General features: G+C 43.8%; 1 protein-coding gene across 2 annotated transcripts; it reads right to left on the bottom strand.

The window, feature by feature from the left end:
* Positions 1 to 1971: 1971 nt before the first annotated feature.
* On the bottom strand, positions 1972 to 17606 carry LOC308133309 (septin-7). Of its 2 annotated transcripts, XM_080500612.1 has the most exons (13): positions 17510 to 17606; positions 14748 to 14854; positions 13372 to 13472; positions 13136 to 13270; positions 9256 to 9373; positions 8411 to 8503; positions 8246 to 8342; positions 7753 to 7804; positions 7522 to 7650; positions 6750 to 6770; positions 4703 to 4838; positions 3954 to 4096; positions 1972 to 3266 (listed from the first exon to the last, which is right to left on the bottom strand). In XM_080500612.1, exons 1-13 carry the CDS (start codon positions 17517 to 17519, stop codon positions 3227 to 3229), a joined length of 1182 nt encoding a protein of 393 aa, XP_080356738.1. In that variant the 5' UTR covers positions 17520 to 17606; the 3' UTR covers positions 1972 to 3226. The 2 variants fall into 2 exon arrangements, with proteins under 2 accessions (XP_080356738.1, XP_080356739.1); XM_080500613.1 differs by lacking the exon at positions 6750 to 6770.
* Between the last annotated feature and the right edge of the window lie 1894 nt (positions 17607 to 19500).

Genomic DNA, 19500 nt, shown 5'->3' with positions numbered 1-19500 from the left:
CCTGGTTTTCAATATTTTGGGAGTGACTAACACCGTTTTGTTTTCTTTCATAAGTCATTCGTAAACCTGTGATTTCTCCCTGCCTAATTGATCCTCTCATAGATGCTTATCAAAGAATGAGAAATTCAAAGTCCTATTTAATCTTTCACTGTCCTCATTGCGAAACGTGTCCAAACCAAGCTGCGTGACTCAGAGTAATTGCCGGAGATGATCGTCGATCCACATTGTTCACTCCAACTGTGCGTAAAAGCGGCGCCAAGTGCGCACGCCGGTGCATTGATGGACCCCCGCGGAGCAATGGTGCATTATCTGACAGGACTGGTTGTCGTGTCCTCTTATCAGCATTAGAACTTGTCCGCCAGAGAGGTGTGGACTATCTGCACGCGCGCACATATTTCATATTAGCTGGAGCTCCGGTTTAACGGCTGTGTTTTTTGGGTGAAATTACGCGCGCGCTCTGCAGCGATGGAGATGACGAAACTTGCCATTATATTTGTGCTGCTTTTGTCACACGTCTTCTGTGGAGAATTGGAAGCTGACACTTGGGATGGAAACACTAAAGCGGTAAGTCTAACCAGTGGGTATGGTAGAATATAACATTTGTAAATCTATTTTTCACCCGAAGATTTTTGGATGAGAGGAAAGAATAAGTGACTCATTCTGCTACATCTGGCAAAAATCATTATGTGGACTCAACCTAAGCTTAGAATTAAGTACAAGTTGTTCACAAGATGAAAATACAATAACAAACATTCTTTTTTCCTTCATATTTTCCATCAGAACAAATGGCCGGACGCGGCTTTAATTGAAGATGTATTAGTGAGACTGACCCGAAGACCGGGACCTCGACAATATCTCGGACTTATGGGCAAAAAGGACACTGGTAAGAGCTGCATGGTTTAGTTCCTACTGTTATTCTATACAACACCATTGATCCAGATGTGATGAGGAAAACCAACAGCTTCTCTCTTCTTACGCAGGGAAAACACAGAGAGCGCGTAAAAGTAAGGTTTATTCTACTTTCGACTGTTATTGTAGATTGTGCGTGTATATATATATATATATATATATATATATATATATATACATACACGCATATATATATATATAAATTCATCAAAGCATATGAACTGAAAATTAACTGTTTTATTTGATTTGTCAGGACATAAATTTCAAACATTTGTTGGTCTGATGGGCAAAAGGAGCTTTGAGGATGAAGGTGGGTCTTAATTATTTGATGACATTCAGGGTGTTCAAAGTGGGAGGATGACACCTGTAGCCGCTTTTTTGTTTTGTTTAATTTCATTCCTGTGATCTATTGGCAATGAAAGGCACCAATTTTCTCCTGCTACTAGGATGCCTTTCAACCTGCAATATGTCCATAAATACAGTTATATTATGTTGCGCTTGTGGTTTTGTATTGAAGCTTGATTAATTTCACCTGTACGCATGTTGGTGTAGTGGATAAAACTCACCTCAGAACAAGAACACCCCTGGTTCTAGTGAGGGCTGTGGTTGGGAGACTTTCATGGGTGTTTGCATGCTCTTTTTTTAAGATTTTTTGCGGTTTTCTCTGACTGGGTGCGTATATCTGTCCCCTATGCGTTTTTCTTCTTGTGTTGAACTAAGCAACTAAACCAGGGAATACACCAGACATCCCTTATTATTACATGTGATCAGCTCCACCACTCCCAGTCTGAATGGTACAGAAGATGTTTGGGTCATTTTCGCCACCATATCAGCTCTCTGGCGACCTCTCGGGGAAATCCTCCCAAATAACTGCCGATTTCTTCCCCGCAGGAGCGACATACAGCACAGAGGACTGAAAATCACAGAAGGGATTCAACTGGCCACATACACATCGTTTCCTCACCCATCAACTCATTGAATTATTTTTTTTTTAACTTCATATGTTGTCAGACAGTGATATCTAGTGGAGACTTTCCATAATGAATCCATGTCACTCCGCGATATCATCACAGGTTTATTAAGTGACTTTGTACATTACAAATGAAAAATAAAATTAAAAATACAGAGATGGAGTACATAGCCAAAGCAAAATGTGGTGTTGACTCTTCATTTCCCACTGATGGTTTCCGCAGAGTTGTTTTTTATTTTTGAGTGCGTCCAGGATCACTGTCAGACGTTTATAAGTGTTTTCCTGTAACAGTGGACGCTGCCGTCAAGTCTCTGAGGATTCTCTAAACATACAAAAGAAGTTATTACTTCAGCTGGCTCGGTATATATAAAAATAAACTAAAGTGAAATATAACACTTATGACATTATAAATGGTGGTCCAAGGCTAGTGGAAAATAGCTAAAAACACAGAATGAAAAGAAAAAATAAAAGCGTTACATTTCAGAAGAAAAAAAAAAAAGCTTTAGCCTTTATAAAAAAAAAATAAAAAAAAAAAAATCTATAAAAAAGCCCAAGGTGCACTTTGATGTTTGTTTTATTTCGTGTTGATCTCAGGTCCTTTTGCTCTGATGGGCCTGTTGCACTGAAGGGTCGCAGGTTTAACACTCAAAACAAAACACAAAGGATTAGTTAATGCCTTTTCCTCCTCTTGCTTTAATGGAAGGTTCAGGTTAAATGCTCATATACTTTCTTTTCATCCTGTAAACAATTGAATAATCACCAGAACTCGATTGTACAACAGTCACACGCGACTCATGGACATTTCCTTTTTTTGGGGGATTTTTTTTTTTTTTTTAACGTCTTTGCTCTGCATACATCTGTACACACCGGTCATTTCTAAGCAACCTTGGAAAAGAAGAAGAAGAGAAAAAAAATAAAGCAATAGATGGGATCCGGGACAGTACTCAGTTATACCAACAACAATAATAATAACATCAATAATAATTAAAATAATAATAATATGGGTTTGGCTTTACTAAAATGGGGTTATCTTTCCTGTTATTAAGGTAAACACATTCCTTGATGATGATGAGTCCTGAGGCAGCGAGGGGGCTCGAGGCCGGTGGTTCTGGACTCTCTTCAACCCCTTGCAGACCAAACAGACGCTCCCAGTGCGCCCTCTAGTGGCGGGGAGCAGCAGCACGGCGGTGCTGGCAGACAGAGCAGCGGGGAGAGAAAGAAGAGGAAGAGGAGAGGGGAGAGGAGGAGGAGGAGGCGGGGGTGATGTCAGTGCCACACACGGCTGTCCTGACCGGCAACGTTGGCAAACAAAAGTAACTCGAGTTGGGGAGGTCCCGCCGTCTGTCCTTAAAAGATCTTGCCTTTCTTTTTGTTTTTCTCCAGAGTCCTGAAACGGGAGGAGAAAAACAAACAAACCCACACAGAATCAGGAATTTGCTTATAAGTCACATTTTCTGCTGTTTAACTTGCAATACCTTGAAAGCCCCATCAGCTCAAACAGTCTTTTTGAGAGGATTTCAACATGTGGTATAAAGATGAGCTTGTGTGTAGCAATACTTTCACTTTAACAATTATTCTCACTTAAAGAATGACCTCCTTGAAGAGGCACATTAATCTCTTAATTTCTGACAAAATCAGTGGTTAGAAGTTGAAACCATGACGTACTGCGTGAAGGAAATCTCTCTATTAGATGGCTCATCGTAGAATCAACCAGGAGTTTTTAATAAGTTAGAAAGTGTAAACAAAAGCTGGCCCTGTGACTCCATAATTCACCCAATAGGCATGCTGTATGTGAACACGTCCCTCTGTGTTCTTTGGGATTTTTATGCTACAATCAAAGCACACATGGTGAGTGGGTTGTAAAATGCTGCCATAATTACATGATTGATTTCTTTTGCTCAGTTCTATGGCTTATTTTAGCACCAACTAAATCGAATGGCTGTAATGTGGCGACGTGTGTAAACACTGTGCTCATCGCTGCATTTTGTTACGCCTCATGAGAGAAAGCAGTATTCTGGTTAAAGGAGAAGTATCGGTCTTGATGTGACTGCTCGGGGACGTCAGGGAGTTTCACCTGGAGGCCTCCAGCTTCTGCTGCTCCAGACGCTGCTGGGTCTCCCAGTTCGCCCTCTCCTCCTCGAACACGCGCCTCTTCTCCTCCAGCTCCCTGTGCTGAGCCTCCAGGTTCTTCTTCATCTGCTCGTGACGCCGCTGAAGCTGCAGGAGAGGCGACGGAGGAGGAAGAGGAGGATATTCAACAACGATCACAGTCTCTGTGTTGTGCACTAAGCGAGCAGCCGCTGTCAACATCTGGTTTTCGAGGAGGAAACAAATCAAGTGCATGCAGCGGAAAGAAAACTAACAAACAGCAGGACGGGCCACTTTCACCACCGAGATGTTTCATTATGTGTCTCTGATTGGTTATTTTTTTACACTCCGAGTTACTTCAATAAATGTCGACGACGACCTCACTGGGGCATGAAAGACGTCATTCGACCAAACAGTTTTACTTTGTGTGGGAGTTGTGCAGAATTAGCAAATATTGTGTAAAAATAACAGGAAAATCTTCATGTTCAGAAGCTGTTGGTCAGCTTAGCTCAGCAAATAAAAGAAGTGTAATATGAACAGATGAGAAAATACTGTATCGAATTTAAGCAAAAATAAAACAATTTCAGTCACAATTTGTCTGGAAAATTAAAGAAAAAAAGTATTATGAATCGATTTGTGAGTTCAGTGAATGCATACAAATAAAGGTATCCAGTGTGTGTGTGTGTGTGTGTGTGTGTGTGTGTGTGTGTGTGTGTGTGTGTGTGTGTGTGTTACCTCTGCTTCAGAGTCTTTGAGCTTCTGCACCTTCTCCTTGACCTTCATCTCAAACACCTGCTCCATCTCCATCTCCATCTTCTTCATCTTGGCCACATGCTCCCGCCGCTCCTCCTCCATCTGGGCCAGAGGACTCCTGCACAGCCGCCACACACACACTCAGTCAACGCCACGTCTTCAACATGCTCATTGAGATGATAATTACAGAGAAACAAGCCGTTACCAACAGGATCAAATCGTTAATCTATTGGGAGTCATGCAAACTGCAATCTGACTGCTTCTTACCGACTCACGCCATGCAGATTTGGATAATTTAGTTTTACAAAACAACCCGGTTTAGGAATTAATTAAAGGAACCTCCAAACATCTGAGGAAAAAGGGAATTCCGGGAAAGACCACAGTGACACTATTATCCCCCTTATTTTCCAGAGAAACACAACATTTCAGGATGCAGGAGGGAGAAACGAGAGCCGCAGGTGAAGGTTTAGGGATCCAACAAGGCTGCGACGGGAACAGGAAACCAGCCGAGGGGCGTGATGGGAGCGGGGAGGAGGACGGAGAGGCTAGAGGGACGAAGGCACCTGCAACCCAGACGGTTAGTGGAGGCGGCAGGTTAAGTGTTAGTGGAGCTCGTCGGGGTGCTCGGTGTGTCGCAGTGTGAGCGTACCAACAGCTGCCATGGCGCCGTGTGGAGCAGATACCAGAGCTTACAGGGACTTTACACCTGATCCTTGGCATGATAAAAATTTAATAAGTAATTAAAGCCATCCTTTCTGTTTCACGATCACTTATTTGATCACATGTATGTCTGATCACACGTATTTCTGACGTAAGTTTGTGTGAATCCGGTAACAACAATCCCGTCCAGCAACATCCTGATCAGGGCAGATTTACAGATTTACAGTGACAGACTTTATAACATAAAGGCAGTTTTCTACATGATGTAGCTCATGTGGGGGGGGGGGGGGTGTCTTTATTTATTAATTTTTTTGTTACAGTTTAGACAAGAACTCACTAATCTTTCCAAGGTTTTTTTCCAAGTTGCTCATTTTAAGGACCAGAAGGTCGAGGCCCTGCCGACTCTGAGGTTGTAAAAAAGAAGAAATCATAACCATCAAAATAATTTAAATCAAGCAGGACAGAGCCTGATGCGTCTATTTGAGGTTAAGCGACCATTAGGAGAAACATTCAAAATGCTTCATTTTCTCATTTCAGAAGCGCCTTTATTACTTTCCACTTCTAAACGTTTGATAAGTTCATGTTAAAGTCACGGATGTTTTTAAAACACGGGGCAACAGGATATTTTCAGTGGGGTTTCGCCAAATCTATCAAAGATAAATCCAAAGAGAGTCTTGATAGTAGTAAAAAATTTGCTTATTCTGCAGCTGTGGTCATTTTCTAACACCTTTCCAAAGCAGCCGGCGTGTCGAGATAAGCGTTAGCCGGGTTGGTGGAAAATACACTGTAGGACAGGGATGGGAAATAAGGCTCTCTCGAGGGATCGCATTAAAAAACAAACAAAAAAACAAAACAAAACAGGGACTGATGTGGTGGAACGGATATTAAACTGAACTCATATCTGCTCTGGGTCAATATCTCTTCATTTAAAGTGGAAAGTCCAGCTTCTTTAGTGCTGCTTTATTGTGTAAGAACACATTTTCCTAACCAATAGTCAGTCAGGCAACTTTATGCACTACAATAATAATAAAAATAAAATAAGCAGTTGAACTGCATGTATTTGATTCCTAATGACTCTGGGAGGCCAGATGAGGCCAGTCAGGACTCAGATAAACCCCGTAAGCGTCGGCAAATGCTCCAAACGTCAACATGTGCAGGTATTAATCCAAGCAGGCCAGAGAGCAGGTGAAGAGACGAATCATTTACAACACTGGCACATAATTCCCGCTTCCCCCCCCTAGAAATAAATGCAAAGGAAGAGCAAGGAAGTGGGGAGGGGAGCAGACCCACGTCAACACGGGAGAGACGGAGGGAAGAACCGGAAGAAATGTCTGAGAAATAGGTGAAAAAATAATAAATGACCACTTACATTCCTTCAACCGTGTCAAGTCTAAAAAAACAAAACAAAAACACACACACACGCACGCACGCACACACACAAACACACGCACACACAAACACACAGCATGCATCGATGAGGTCATGCACTAAAATGGAAATCTCCACTGTTCAAGATGATTTCTGTCATTTGAGCTACGTTTCCACTGCAGGAAGCGCGAGGTGATCACAGTGTCAGCGGTTTGTGTTAAGCGTGAGCAGTGTGACGCCTCCGATCAGCCGTGGCGCTCCGCATTTTAGTGAGTTAGCCGTTTGCCCGTGTCTACGTCGACGAGGAAGCGTGATTCTGTTTGTAACTCAACACTTAATGGAAATCAAGAGCCGCAGAGCTGCGACGGCAAGAACTCTGCCCCCCCCCCCAAAAAAAACTCACAACCAGAGAATCAAGAGGCAGTGAAATAAACGATCATCCAGCTTTGCCTTTCCCTGCTACCTGGAATCCAAAACACTCACACTGGAGCAAGGATGTTAGATACGATGTGAGAAACATCTGCAAACAGTTTCTACAGGCCCTTAAACATAGTCTTAAAAAAAAAAAATCCCATTATACCAAAATAAATCAAGTCAATGGAAAAGCTCATAAAAAAACCTACTGCAAAGACCATTAAAGGCTTACTGCTGACATTCAGTTACATGCAGCTCTGCACAGAACAATAGACTAAGTGGAGTTTGTTGATCAAACCGAGGCGGAGGTAGGCGGAGGAAGCGCGGCTCTCCACGCTCCACCTGGTTCCAGAACTCACTTGGTGGACAGTTGTCCTTTAGCCCGGTTGTTGTCCACCCCGTTGTAGGTGACGGCAGCCAGCTTCCTGCTGCGGTAGTTCTCATAGTGGACGTTGTTTGTGACGTCCTTCAGGTCCTGCATGTGAGTTCTGAGGATAACACAAATAATAAATGATGTTGGTTTCCTCCCCCCCCCCCCCCCCCCCTTTTCTTCTGCAACAATCTCTGAGGCAGTTTGTTTGTGGTTGTACCTGATGAGCATGTCCCGGAGGATGGTGAAGTCGCAGTGGTCGCTGTTTTCAACTGGCGGGGGGAAACAACACGTCAGTTAACTCAGGAAGCAGACAAATAAATACGGAGCAAATGTCCGTGTGCTCCTATCGTTAATATTTCTGGTGTATTGGTTATTGCACGCATGCGCTTATGGTTTCATTTCAAAAACAAACAACTGCGCCCACTCGTGACCCGGCAGAGTTTTCAGCATTTCTGCCGTTTACCTGGAAACGGACATCGTTTTCAAAATATTTGCGCGTAAACGCAAAAAAAAAAGTTTTTTTTAATATACATGTATATTGACTTCTATATTGATTACACAGTTTCCTTTAATTCTATATCTTTATTTAACCGTATTAAAGGTTTTTTTCTTCACACATTCCCATCTCTAATGTATACCACGCGATACACATTTAAAACCATCAATTGACTTATTTTACTCATCTCTGCGGCGACACGAAACATGCGTACCTTCTGCGACCCCCCAGGGGTACTGCCTCCCTCGGACCCTCTTGCTGTTCACCTCGATGATGGTGTTGCTTCCTACGACAGCCAGCGGCAACTTGTCCTGGCAACGGAACAATAGAGCTTCAGTATCAAACTGCGTTTGCAACACACTGTGCATGTGACACATACCTTGATCTTCTTCACCAGTCGGTTCTCTTCTTCATCGTCCGTCTCGGGAAACTCGTAAATCTTGATTTTGTGCTCCTGGATTTCCCGCATGATCTAACAAGGCGGGGGGGATAAAAGGAGATCTTTGAGGAGCTCTGACGGAGGCGCCGACTGGAATAGGCTAAAGAAAACAGGGCCTGCACTGCGGGAGGCTCATGCCGCGCCTGAGAAAACAACACTCGCTTTATCGCAAGGACACAACATTACAAATTCAGACCTTTTAAAACAATGAATAGATTGTACACACACGGCCTTCAATACTTCAATGATAATACATCAGATGCCTGTGTGGCTTTATCAAAGCACAGTAACAAAAAACGGTTGTGTCTGTTGTACATTAGGTGGCAGTATAGAGTCACGGATTTGCTTTATTTGGCTCAACTCTTCAACTGGTAGTTGCTGATTGGATCAATTAACAAGCTCATTTTATTCATGTCACCACTACTAACTATTCCCTCAGCTGCCTGAGTGACTCGATACAAAACCAAGACAACTGGGAACACGACAACACATCGTTTTCACCCGAATATAAAAACACTAATCTCAGATTCTTCTGAATATTTGCCACAGCTCCCAAATACATTAAATAATAAATCACCAAAACTGTTTTCTCACTGTTCAGAAAAATATTCCGATTACAACCTCTTAAATTTACACAATTCCGTCATTTCTGTTCACCACCTGGTTAATGATGTAGGTCATCTTTTTGCAACACTCTGCAGAAAATCGAACCACAGACCACAAGGGGGGGGGGCCTTTGGAGATTGGTTGTGTTGCAGTTGTGCGCAGCTGTGGAAACCACTGACCTGCTTCTTGAACTGTTGGCATTCCTCTGGGGTGAGAGTGTCTGCTTTGGCGATCAGTGGGATGACATTGACTTTCTCATGCAACCGTTTCATGAACTCAATGTCCAGGGGCTTCAGCCTGCAGACAGATAAGGCTTCGCATGTAATTCAAATAGAGAACACAAACAGTGTCAAAAAACTTCCCTTCAAATTTTAATGAACTGACATCAACTTTAGGAAAATGTTCCATAAAGAAAAGGGGATTGCATTTTCCTTCGGTCGCTCTTCTCCTTGCAGGAGCCAAGGATGAACCGAACTAAAGCAAATACTTGTGATGTCTCTGGAAAAACTGACCCCAGAGTCGTGAGAAAGCACGGCCGTTCTTTGCTGCGCAAATAACATCTGAAATTACAAAATCATTAACCCATACATTTTACAATAAACAAATTAACTGACTGTAAATGGAGCCTTCATTGGATTGCTTGAGAGGAAAGCAGATGATGCTTTTAATACTTTGAGTGGGATGGATTGTTGTCACGGAGCCAAGAGTCACGACGGAGCGCAGAGCTCCTCGTGAACCGTTAACATCCGCAGGAAGAAAAAGAAAACTTATGACAAGATAACAGGAGAGGAGGACCAACTGTGATCAAACGGCTCACAATCTCATAAGATTCCCATAAACACGGCTTGTCGAAACTTGTTACTCAACAGGAGACAGGAATTATATTACTTGTAAGAATCAGGCCCTGAAGGTCTGCAGTTTGCTTTTTTTTTCGCAAATCGGCCTCAGCAGAAACGGATAGAACAGAGCAGAAGTGGTGCAAAACAACCTCCGTTTCATTCAACACCGTCACGGCTCGACTAAACACGTCCCGGAGTGACCTTCTATCCAGGGAGGAAAACCCAAACAAGCACATTCAGCTCATTTCTTTCTCAGGGGCCGACACAACTCGTCACCGTACGGAGGGTTTATATACTGCACCACTGTTGAACCATCAAAATAAAAGAGGAGGGGATATTCAGGACTAAGAAGTATCCACAAGACATAGCGTTAAATATTTTAAGTGTTCTTTCATGTCGTACATCAGGGATGTCAAACACATTTGAGTTCAGAGGCCACATTCAGCTCAGTTTCATCTCAACTGACATAATGGAGCCATAACAACCTTTAGATTTAAACTTTTCTTTGTTGTGGCAGAGTACACGCAACTAAAAATGTCTACAATTTTAAACATTTCTCTCAAAGCCATGCTGTCAGGGTGAGTTTGTAACGACATGCAAAAAGCAAGAGCTGTAGAAGTTTTTGGGGGCTTTTCACTGTGTTTTACACCTGAAAGTTGTATTAAAAGTGGCTTTATGTTGAGATTGTAGTAACTTTGCATAGGAATTGTAAAGCTTGAGACATTTTCATCACGTACCCAAAGAAAAGTTTTAATTTAAAGTTGATTGTGGCACTACTTTCACCGGTCCGGCCCACTCGAGATGAAACCGGCTACCGAGGAGGATTTCCCCTTGTTTTTTTTTTCCACCCACGAGGGTTAAAAAATGTGAAGTGAATCAGGTTTGTGTCTACAAACTTGTTGAATTCCTGCCATGTATTTATCTTCCTTCGTAAGGGAAGAGACACTCTTGTAAAGTCATCCCCTTCAAGCCCTGAAGGGAAAGCAGACGTGGGGAGCCGGACCCAGTTTGTATCGGAGGTCGTTGTGCTGCACGGCGACGGCAGTCAGCCGGTGTCACGAGGGGCCGCTCCGTCAGGGCGTGGGTGTGCTCGTGCCAGAGCACACGCTGCCCATCCTCCAGGCTACAGTATCGCCAGTGTGGGCACAGAGCGCATGCTTGTACAAGCACAATGTCTCACAGAGAGCAGGGGACACAGCAGCTTCTTCGCCGTTTTACAGTCGGTCACCATCAGCGGCTTTGAGCACGGGGAGGGACATTCGCATGTGTGAAGAAAAAAAAACTGTGCACTGCCGCACGGCAGACACAAAAAACAACACCGTTTCGCAGTTTATTTTACCAGTACGATTTAAATACGTTCAGCATGTCCACTGTTGACACTTCCTGCTTTTCAACGTCTTAAGGACAAAGTGTGACGCAGCTCCAGTCTGGCAGCTGCTGAAAAATAAGCTTCAACGTCTACACAGTCATCTTTCTTTCTTTTTTTTTTACTTTTGATGATCAGTATCATCTGCTGGGCATTTTGCCAGCGTCTCAGCCGTCCTTGCACCCTGCCCCACTAATTTCCAACCCCCCTCCCCTTGACAATCCCACAAGTTTTAACCCTTACAGCCCAGCGTCACCACCGTTTCAGACGCTGCAGGGTCACAAATTCTCTCGCCATGAGCCAATTTAACAGAAAGTGCGAAGGGAGGATGTGTTTCATTGACTGCCTGTCTCTGAGATCTGAACCAGCAACCTCTGCGTCCAATCACAGACCTGCCTCTCCTACTTTCGGGGCTCAGTGCGACCTTACATTTCCTCCCATGCTTTTTGTGGTCACTCATTTCCTCTCTCTGTTCTCTCACCCTTCCTCTTCCACCTCTTTCCTTTCTCCATTTGCATTCCTGAGTTCCTGCTGACTGATGACTCTGTCCACGAAACAAAAATGTTAATTGAGACGAATTGTCAAGTATGAAAATTGGAAAATGTTTTTGCAGACTTTGCGATGTGTAAACATGCAGTTTAATTTCCTGAGCTGCCTTATCTTCTCAGACTGGGCATTTTCACAGAGTCTCTGGGTAAATGATGTCAAACTGGCCTGAGTGTATTCGGCAACAGCGGCAGGTGACTAGTTTCACGTGCGTCTTCTACTTTCAACCATCCATGAGAGACAAAGTACAGCTGCTCCCCTTCCACATTGATACGAACCAGTTGATTTAGTTTGATCAGCTGATTATGACGCCCGCCTGGTCATCTCTCATTAGAGGCCCTGAACCAGTCGGGGAGATTAAATCATGGAATGTCTGTGAGAAGAGCTACATTCTGCAGCAGCAACTCCATGTGGACTTTAAGAAGACAGTCAGAGGGACGGATTCTCATTGGACCAGGGAGATTAGCATTTCTCTTTCCTTTAAGGGAAAAAAACCCAAAACCAACTTGATGGAATTGTTCCATAGACTGAATCAGAAAATACTGTGATGAGGAGTTGTTATGGATGCTCCGCCATGCGTCAGTAACATCGCCCGCAGGTCCGGGGTTTGGAGATTCTTTAATATTATGGAAATGAGAAACGTAGGACAGATTGTAAATCATGTTCTGCCGGAATATCAAGAAGAGGTGAAAGATAGTTTGTACAAAACCAGTAACTTTGGACCATCAGAGTTAGAACCGTGTTGCTCATTAGTTTAACTGCTCAGCATGGAACTCTGAGCTGTGCTACATGACAAAGAGTTCCAGGGCTCACACAGCAGCGATGCTACATGCTACACATGATGAAAGTACGACTGATTAAGTGACACCAGTACACAAAGAGGAGCGAGTAGAAAGACGCTACACACTGCTCTATGCAAACTGTAGACTGATGTAATTGCGCACAGCGTCGACTTATGGTTATGTGGAGGTGGTTCTCGCAATGCATAGCCACAACGTTTGTTATGGAATGTAAATTAGACATAAAGGCATTTAAAAAGTGCTCAATGTTAGTACTCGTCCTTTAAAACACTGGGGTATCCCTACTGAACATGAAAGTCCACCAGTCATATAGTGTCATAGAATAGAAATCTAATACTTCCAGATCCTGGATGAGACATAAGAGCTATTTCGGGCTTCGAAATCAAAAACACAGACTTGGAACGAAGGACCTAGAAGTGGCAACACACGCTACACATTTTCTTGGTTTCAGGCGTCATTTCTCGTTGCGTTACATAAAAGAAGCGTCTGATACTGATCTCAGACTCACCCGTGTCCCGAGGGGGCGATGAAGTACAGGCAGCAGTGAATTCGGCTGTCGGGCATCTGTCTTCTGTTCACCCGCGATTCTGAGTTCAGGTAGTCTTCGAACTTGCTGTCTATGTGATCGATGATCGGCTGCCAGCTGCAAGACACAAAGTCCCACTTCAGTTACGCAAACAAAAAAAGAAAGAAAGAGAGAAGCTGTAACACCCATATTGAGCTGCAGTTGTGGTTAATCCGTACCAGTTGCTGTTATCCACGGCATCTCCAAACCCGGGGGTGTCGACTATTGTGAGCAGCAGATGGACGCCTCCCTCCTTTACTAAAACCTTGGCCTGTTCAACCTGACGCACACAAAAGAAAGACAGGATATGTGGTGTAAAAAAAATAAAAACCTGACAAACTGTGAATTTAATATCGACCCATATTCAAGTGGAGATGTAAAAACCATCATCACATTTAAATTAACAGAATCACAGATTTCTGATATCGCGTGAAAAACACTTAGCGGCTAGCAGCATGTAGCAACACGCCGCCGTTGCGCACCGTGCTATTAGCTTAACTATGCTGAGGAACCAGAAAAGCGCGTGAGCGTCTGGAGACAGGAACGCCGTCGGTCGGGGTGCCAGACAGACAAAGTACTCGAGGCGTTTAAGATTCGGGGCAATAATTTGTAGTTTTGGAAGATGAGGGGAATTACAGCAGGAGCTAATGATGAACCTGCTACGACGTTAAAAAAACTAAGTGAGCTTTATGGTCAATCGTTGAAGACGTACATTCAAGACGCAAAGTGGAATTGAAATTTCACCTCGCTTGCCCACCTATGGTGTAGCCATACATCACCCAGAATACAAAATATACCACCAAAAATAGTAGAAAATGAGAAACTAATGAATATCGGCAACAAAAAAAATGCAACAAGGTTTTAAAATTGAAGTTAAAAAACCAGGAATATGCAATATATAATACAAGGAACTTCTGATTGTGCAAATACAATAGAAGAGTTAATCGTTGCGTGTTCATTTTTTAAAGAATATAATTCACAAGATGCTTGATAAAAATAGGCTATTTCTATTAAAGAGTTAAACGCTTTCTTTTGCCGATTGACATCAAAAGTAAAGGGGGAGGGACGTTGTGTATTTAAACAATAGTTGCATTTGTGTTTGCACTAGTTGACCTTCAGAGACACCGCGCCCCCGAAGTTGTGTGTGACATCATCAGTCTATGTTGAAACTACGAAGAGCACGACTCCGTCTCTTATTCACCGTTATCAACATAGAACGCTCTCTTTCATCAGAGCTGGAGGTCTCAGCTGACGTTTCGAATACTATAATCCATGAGATAACCGAGCTAGAAAAAGCAAAGCTCTATCGGTTACATTCCTACGTTCAACGTCACTTTCCTGTATTCTTAAAACTATGACCTGCATTTCTGTGTATTTCTTGGATCTGCAGCTACATTCCTGCTCACCATTTCAACTCAATTGTCTCGATTACAGTTTTCTACACAGGAATTTGGTGAATTAGAAAAGTTCAGCCTCTTTCCTCACAGTTGTGTTTTAATTCCATACAAACTCAGACATTACATTTTTTTCTTCTCTTTCTTAAACAAACATGTACCTGGACAGTCTTTTTGATTCGATGTGAAGGTCCAGGATACTCTGCTGAATACAGGTCTGTGAGGAACAAAGAGTTGATCAAAGTGGACTTGCCCAGCCCGGACTCACCTGGAAGGAAAAAAACAACAACACACAAGACGGTGAGTCAGCGTTTCACAAACACTTTTGACTCCTGGTGTTGTGGTTACAGCGCCGGCCAGACGGCAGAACAACACACACACACACACACACACACACACACACACACACACACACACACACACACACACACACACACACACACACACACACACACACACACACACACACACACACACACACACACACACACACACACACACACACACACACACACACACACACACACACACAATGAATGGTCTAAAAGTCAAGCCCCTGCATCACGCCCGTGCACAGTCTACTGCTGACACCCTCCACCCAATCAAAGGCCAAAGGGTCTGTCCGGAGATGTGACTGACATTTGCACAGGGCATTAATCCATTTGGGCCGGCAGTTAAAGGGCCGAGGGAACAAGGCAGACAATGGCTCTTGTTACGTGCGGCTGACTGGCAGCGTGGTCCCGGAGACTTCTCAAGCTCGGTCGGCCCTTTGTGTCCAAGCTCCTGTGTGCAGGATCATTAGTGGAAATGACCACTGGCGCCGCCTGCCCTGGCCCGTGGCCGCGAGTCAATATTGAGCGAGCCGCCATTTACGCCAGAGCCACGGACGAGAGGCCGACATGTGGAGGTCGCACTGTGCCATTTGCTCGTCGGGTATTTTCTGCGTCTGCCAAGGGCACGGCGTTTAATAAAGCCACGACAATGTGAAACGCTGACAGGCATGTAAAGCGAGCCGCTCGGCAATCTGTGCAGCGAACAGATTCTCCGGTCATGTGTTTCGTGAGGCATGCACGGAGGGACGCTGCAGCCGCTCTTTTCTTCCTTTCCTGTTTTCACACCACACTGGTGACGCACTGCATTGCATGTGGGCGCCGCGGGGACATGTGGGCTGGCAGCTCGACAGAGCCAAGAAGAGCTGAGGATTTTGTGCGTGAAAAATAAATAAATAAAGAGAGACAATGGCATGCATTTAATGATCAGAAAGCTCAGAGGACTTCCTATTCTTTCCTTGCATCAAAACCACAGTATGATATAATGCTCTTTATAACTAGAACTACTGAGCTATTTGTGGTGCTTCTTCCTCTTATTTTTGCAAGATTACTTGGCGTCTCCCCATCTCGCAGTGCTCCAAATTTATTTGGAGTTTGTGACAGTATGGAGGCGTCATGTTGTCATGTCATGTGACACGTTGGTGAATCCCGTCAGCGATTGTATGGTCATAATGCAGAAGTAAAGCTGGTCCAGCATAATGACTAGTACAAGCGGTGTCAAACTATTTGTCTGCTTAATGGCGACAGCTTTAATCAGGGCTGTCAAACTCACTTTAGTTCAGGGGCCAAAAACAGCCTAATTCCATCTGGGGTGCGCTGGGTCGCCAATATAACCTTTAATTTCACACTTTTAAGTATTTATTTGCTGCGGTCAATACAAGCTCAAAATAAAGCCAATTGTTATGAACTCTACTGGTGCAAAATACATTGAAATGTTGAGAAAACATTTGCATTATGAATGACTTTACAAACTGACCCCGACAGCATGGCTTTAAAGGCTAATGCTGGTTTTATAGCAATGGGGTATCGAGCCTTCATGGCAGCATTGATGGATCAGCTCGGGTCTCAGCGTTGCGTTCGATTCTCTTAAGAAATGTGTTAAAAAAATATCAATACGTTTTCTGGTTGGCCGGTTTTATCCCTCGGCCTCATGTTCCGACACCCCTGGTGTCGCAGCTAATGAAGCAGAACCAGACGTTTGCTGGTTGGAGTCCCACTGTCAACAGGTCCCTGAGCAACACGCCGAGGTTGTGTCGTGAGGGGCATCTGGAGCCAAACGTTTATGAACTCAAACATGCGGATCACATAATCCCGTGAGGCGGCACCGCAAAGGACGTGTTCTGGTCAAATTCTGTTGGATTCTGCGACAGGCTCGGAATAAAAAGGGTTAAATCACTAACAAGCATCAAAGGCCCACTCACAGTTTTCATAAAACCACTACAAAGGAGGCTGAATCCAAGCGCCTTGCTGCGGTGGTGGTATCCCATTCTAATTAATTAATGGCCGTCATTAAAACAAATGTGTTTGGAAATGTGCTCCAAAAGACAGAACAAAACAGAATGCAAAAATGTCTGTTGCGAATGCAGTGGGAGAGACACGATAGTCTCCGATGCATGCTGGGTAACATTTCTGCTGGTCCCAACACAGGAAATGGTTGTGACCCTTGGACACACTTTCCCTCCAAACATGGACAGATCAGCCAAGGAGGATCTTGGCCGGGAGTCAAGCGTCACAACGGAGCATTTTGAAAGAATGTCTGCATTTTTGATTCGCTGGTTGAAATTCGAGATAAATCCAGCCTCACTTTTTTTCTTTTATGACAGTGTTGACGACTTGCCCTCGAGTTGAATTCAAATAACACGCGTGCAATGCCCTCCCCGCTTTTTTTTTTTTTTTTTTTTGACTCAGCAATTAACGCTACAAAGCTGGGGGCTTGCCCCCCACACCAACCCATGTATAAATATGGCTGTGCACACATATCTCAGAGGCCCTCGCTCCAAAACAAACCACACTGAAGGACGTTAAATGCCAACCGCAGTGGATACAATGAAATGATTCAAAGAAAACAAGGGCAAACTGAGGGCTGCTCTTACCCACGACCATCAGGGTGAATTCAAAGCCCCTCTTGACAGACTTCCTGTACACTTGGTTGGGGAGGCTTGCAAAGCCAACATATCCTTCCAGATTCTTTTGCTGCTGTAAAACACAAATAACAACATTTAAACCACATTGACGTCTAATCTCGTGTGCCATCTTGACTGCTAAAGCTCAAAGGAAATCCCGATCGCTGTTTCCATGTCCTTCTAACAGAAATATTATGTCTTCTGAAAAGTGTACTCGTGACAATATAATGTGTTTAATGTATAAATTGGATAATTACTTGGCAAATGCTTGTTACAATTTCTACTGAAAATCATCATAAGTGGAATTATCTCTCTTGTGTTTGTGCATCCTGCCATATATGGTTAACTGTATCAAAGCATAAAATACTCTGATTTGTACTCTTGAGAGAAATCAAATTGCATAAATTCCATACTTACAGCTGTTTTACGTTCATCAATACGATGTGGTCCCAACGTGCAGAAACAGCCAGTATTCCCATGGTCACAGGGAGACAGAGAGAGCACAGAAATAGAAAAAGCAACATGAGAATCAATCTCAGGCCATGTGACAAACAACCCATTCTGTCTCCCGAATCAGTTTCCCATGTAGTGAGGCCTGAAGGCGAAATGATTCACGATCTGAGCGACTGCAACAACACGCACAGTTGGCCAGCATTGTACATATTCCACTCCACTTGCTCCTTTAATGTCAGTAGTGTCGTAAAGCAGAGCCCATTCAGGGTTGCAGCTTTTTTTTCCTTTCCGCCTTTGGCAAGGAGAGGATTTCTGCTTCTTAAGCCAGAGCATCTCCTGCCCACCAAAGGCAGCCCACATGTCTTCTGTGTGATACTATGACTTCCGATGCAGAGTTGCCGAGAGGATATGGTTAGATATCATCCTCAGTGAAGACAAACCCTACAAACTAGCTATATATGGAAACTGTCACTGTAACATTTTCCATTTCTTGCACCCATGAATGAAAAAAAACCAATTCATTTTACATTCACATCAGTGTTTCCTCTCTAACGAGGAAGTGATGGTAGGTAGGTGGAGGGACTGAGCTGCATTTTCCTGGACCAGATTTTAAACGAAGATATCCAAAATGCGAAGCTTCAGTTTGGTGGGCAAAGCAGTAGCAGCAAGATCAACTCTCAGAAGCCACTATCTGAAGCCAAGTGACCTGAGAAGTCAAAACATGAACTCTGGTACGAGATCCACTGTAATCCAGATTAGATGACGGCCGTGTCCTCTTTACACCTAGCCTGACACATCTTCCCTGGCTAACTTCCTGACCTAAATGCTCCGATCGTGACAGTTTAATCAAAGTATTGATCACACGCGGGTGCAGCTTCCATTACAGCAACATATAAGCGGTCATTTTCGATTGAAACGATTTTCAAGGGGGTGGAAAAATGTAGTGCCAAGGACAGAAAATGCACTCGGAATAATGTTGGGATACTTAAGAGGACCTCTCATGTTAGTAATGGTTAAAAGAGACACCCGAAACGGGTCAGATTCAATGTTTTTTTTCGTCGTTTCGCCAAAGTGTGGAAGTTAGCATTACGGCAGCGATTTTAATCCAACATATGGCACTAAGTTAGACGGTAATCAAAGTTGACGATATCCGGTGAAATCCTGTCTGGAAACCAAGTCGGTGCTTTACCGGAGCCCGTAAAACACAGAAAAACATCAATTGAAATACTTTGTAAAAGACAGGAAATGACACTCCCGTTAGGTTATGCTGCTAAGGCTAACAGCGAGCAGCTAGCTGCCATCAAAGTGGAGGCGGACGACTGGGCGTTGGTTGCTCAGACAACTGCACAAGCTTAATAGCAGCACAGACAAGCTCCTCAAATAACGACTCCACTATTAATCGTCACAAGTCTGATTTCAAAACGAGGTTTTCGGTGTAAGCCGCGACCGTAGCTGCTCGTAGCAGTCTCACCCATAACGTTGACGCTCCCTGCCGCCGCAAGAACCGA

This window comes from Blennius ocellaris, assembly GCF_963422515.1.
Source record: "Blennius ocellaris genome assembly, chromosome: 8".
NCBI lineage: Eukaryota > Metazoa > Chordata > Actinopteri > Blenniiformes > Blenniidae > Blennius > Blennius ocellaris.
This window is presented reverse-complemented; position numbering and strand designations above follow the sequence as displayed.

Excerpts from the sequence above, each read along its gene's own strand:
- LOC308133309 (XM_080500612.1), bottom strand. Across the intron at positions 8,504-9,255 it reads GCCAACAGTTCAAGAAGCAG|ATCATGCGGGAAATCCAGGA; the intron begins GTCAGTGGTTTC and ends CCGCCTTGTTAG. Across the intron at positions 6,771-7,521 it reads AAAGGACAACTGTCCACCAA|ACTTGACACGGTTGAAGGAA; the intron begins GTGAGTTCTGGA and ends TTGTTTTTTTAG.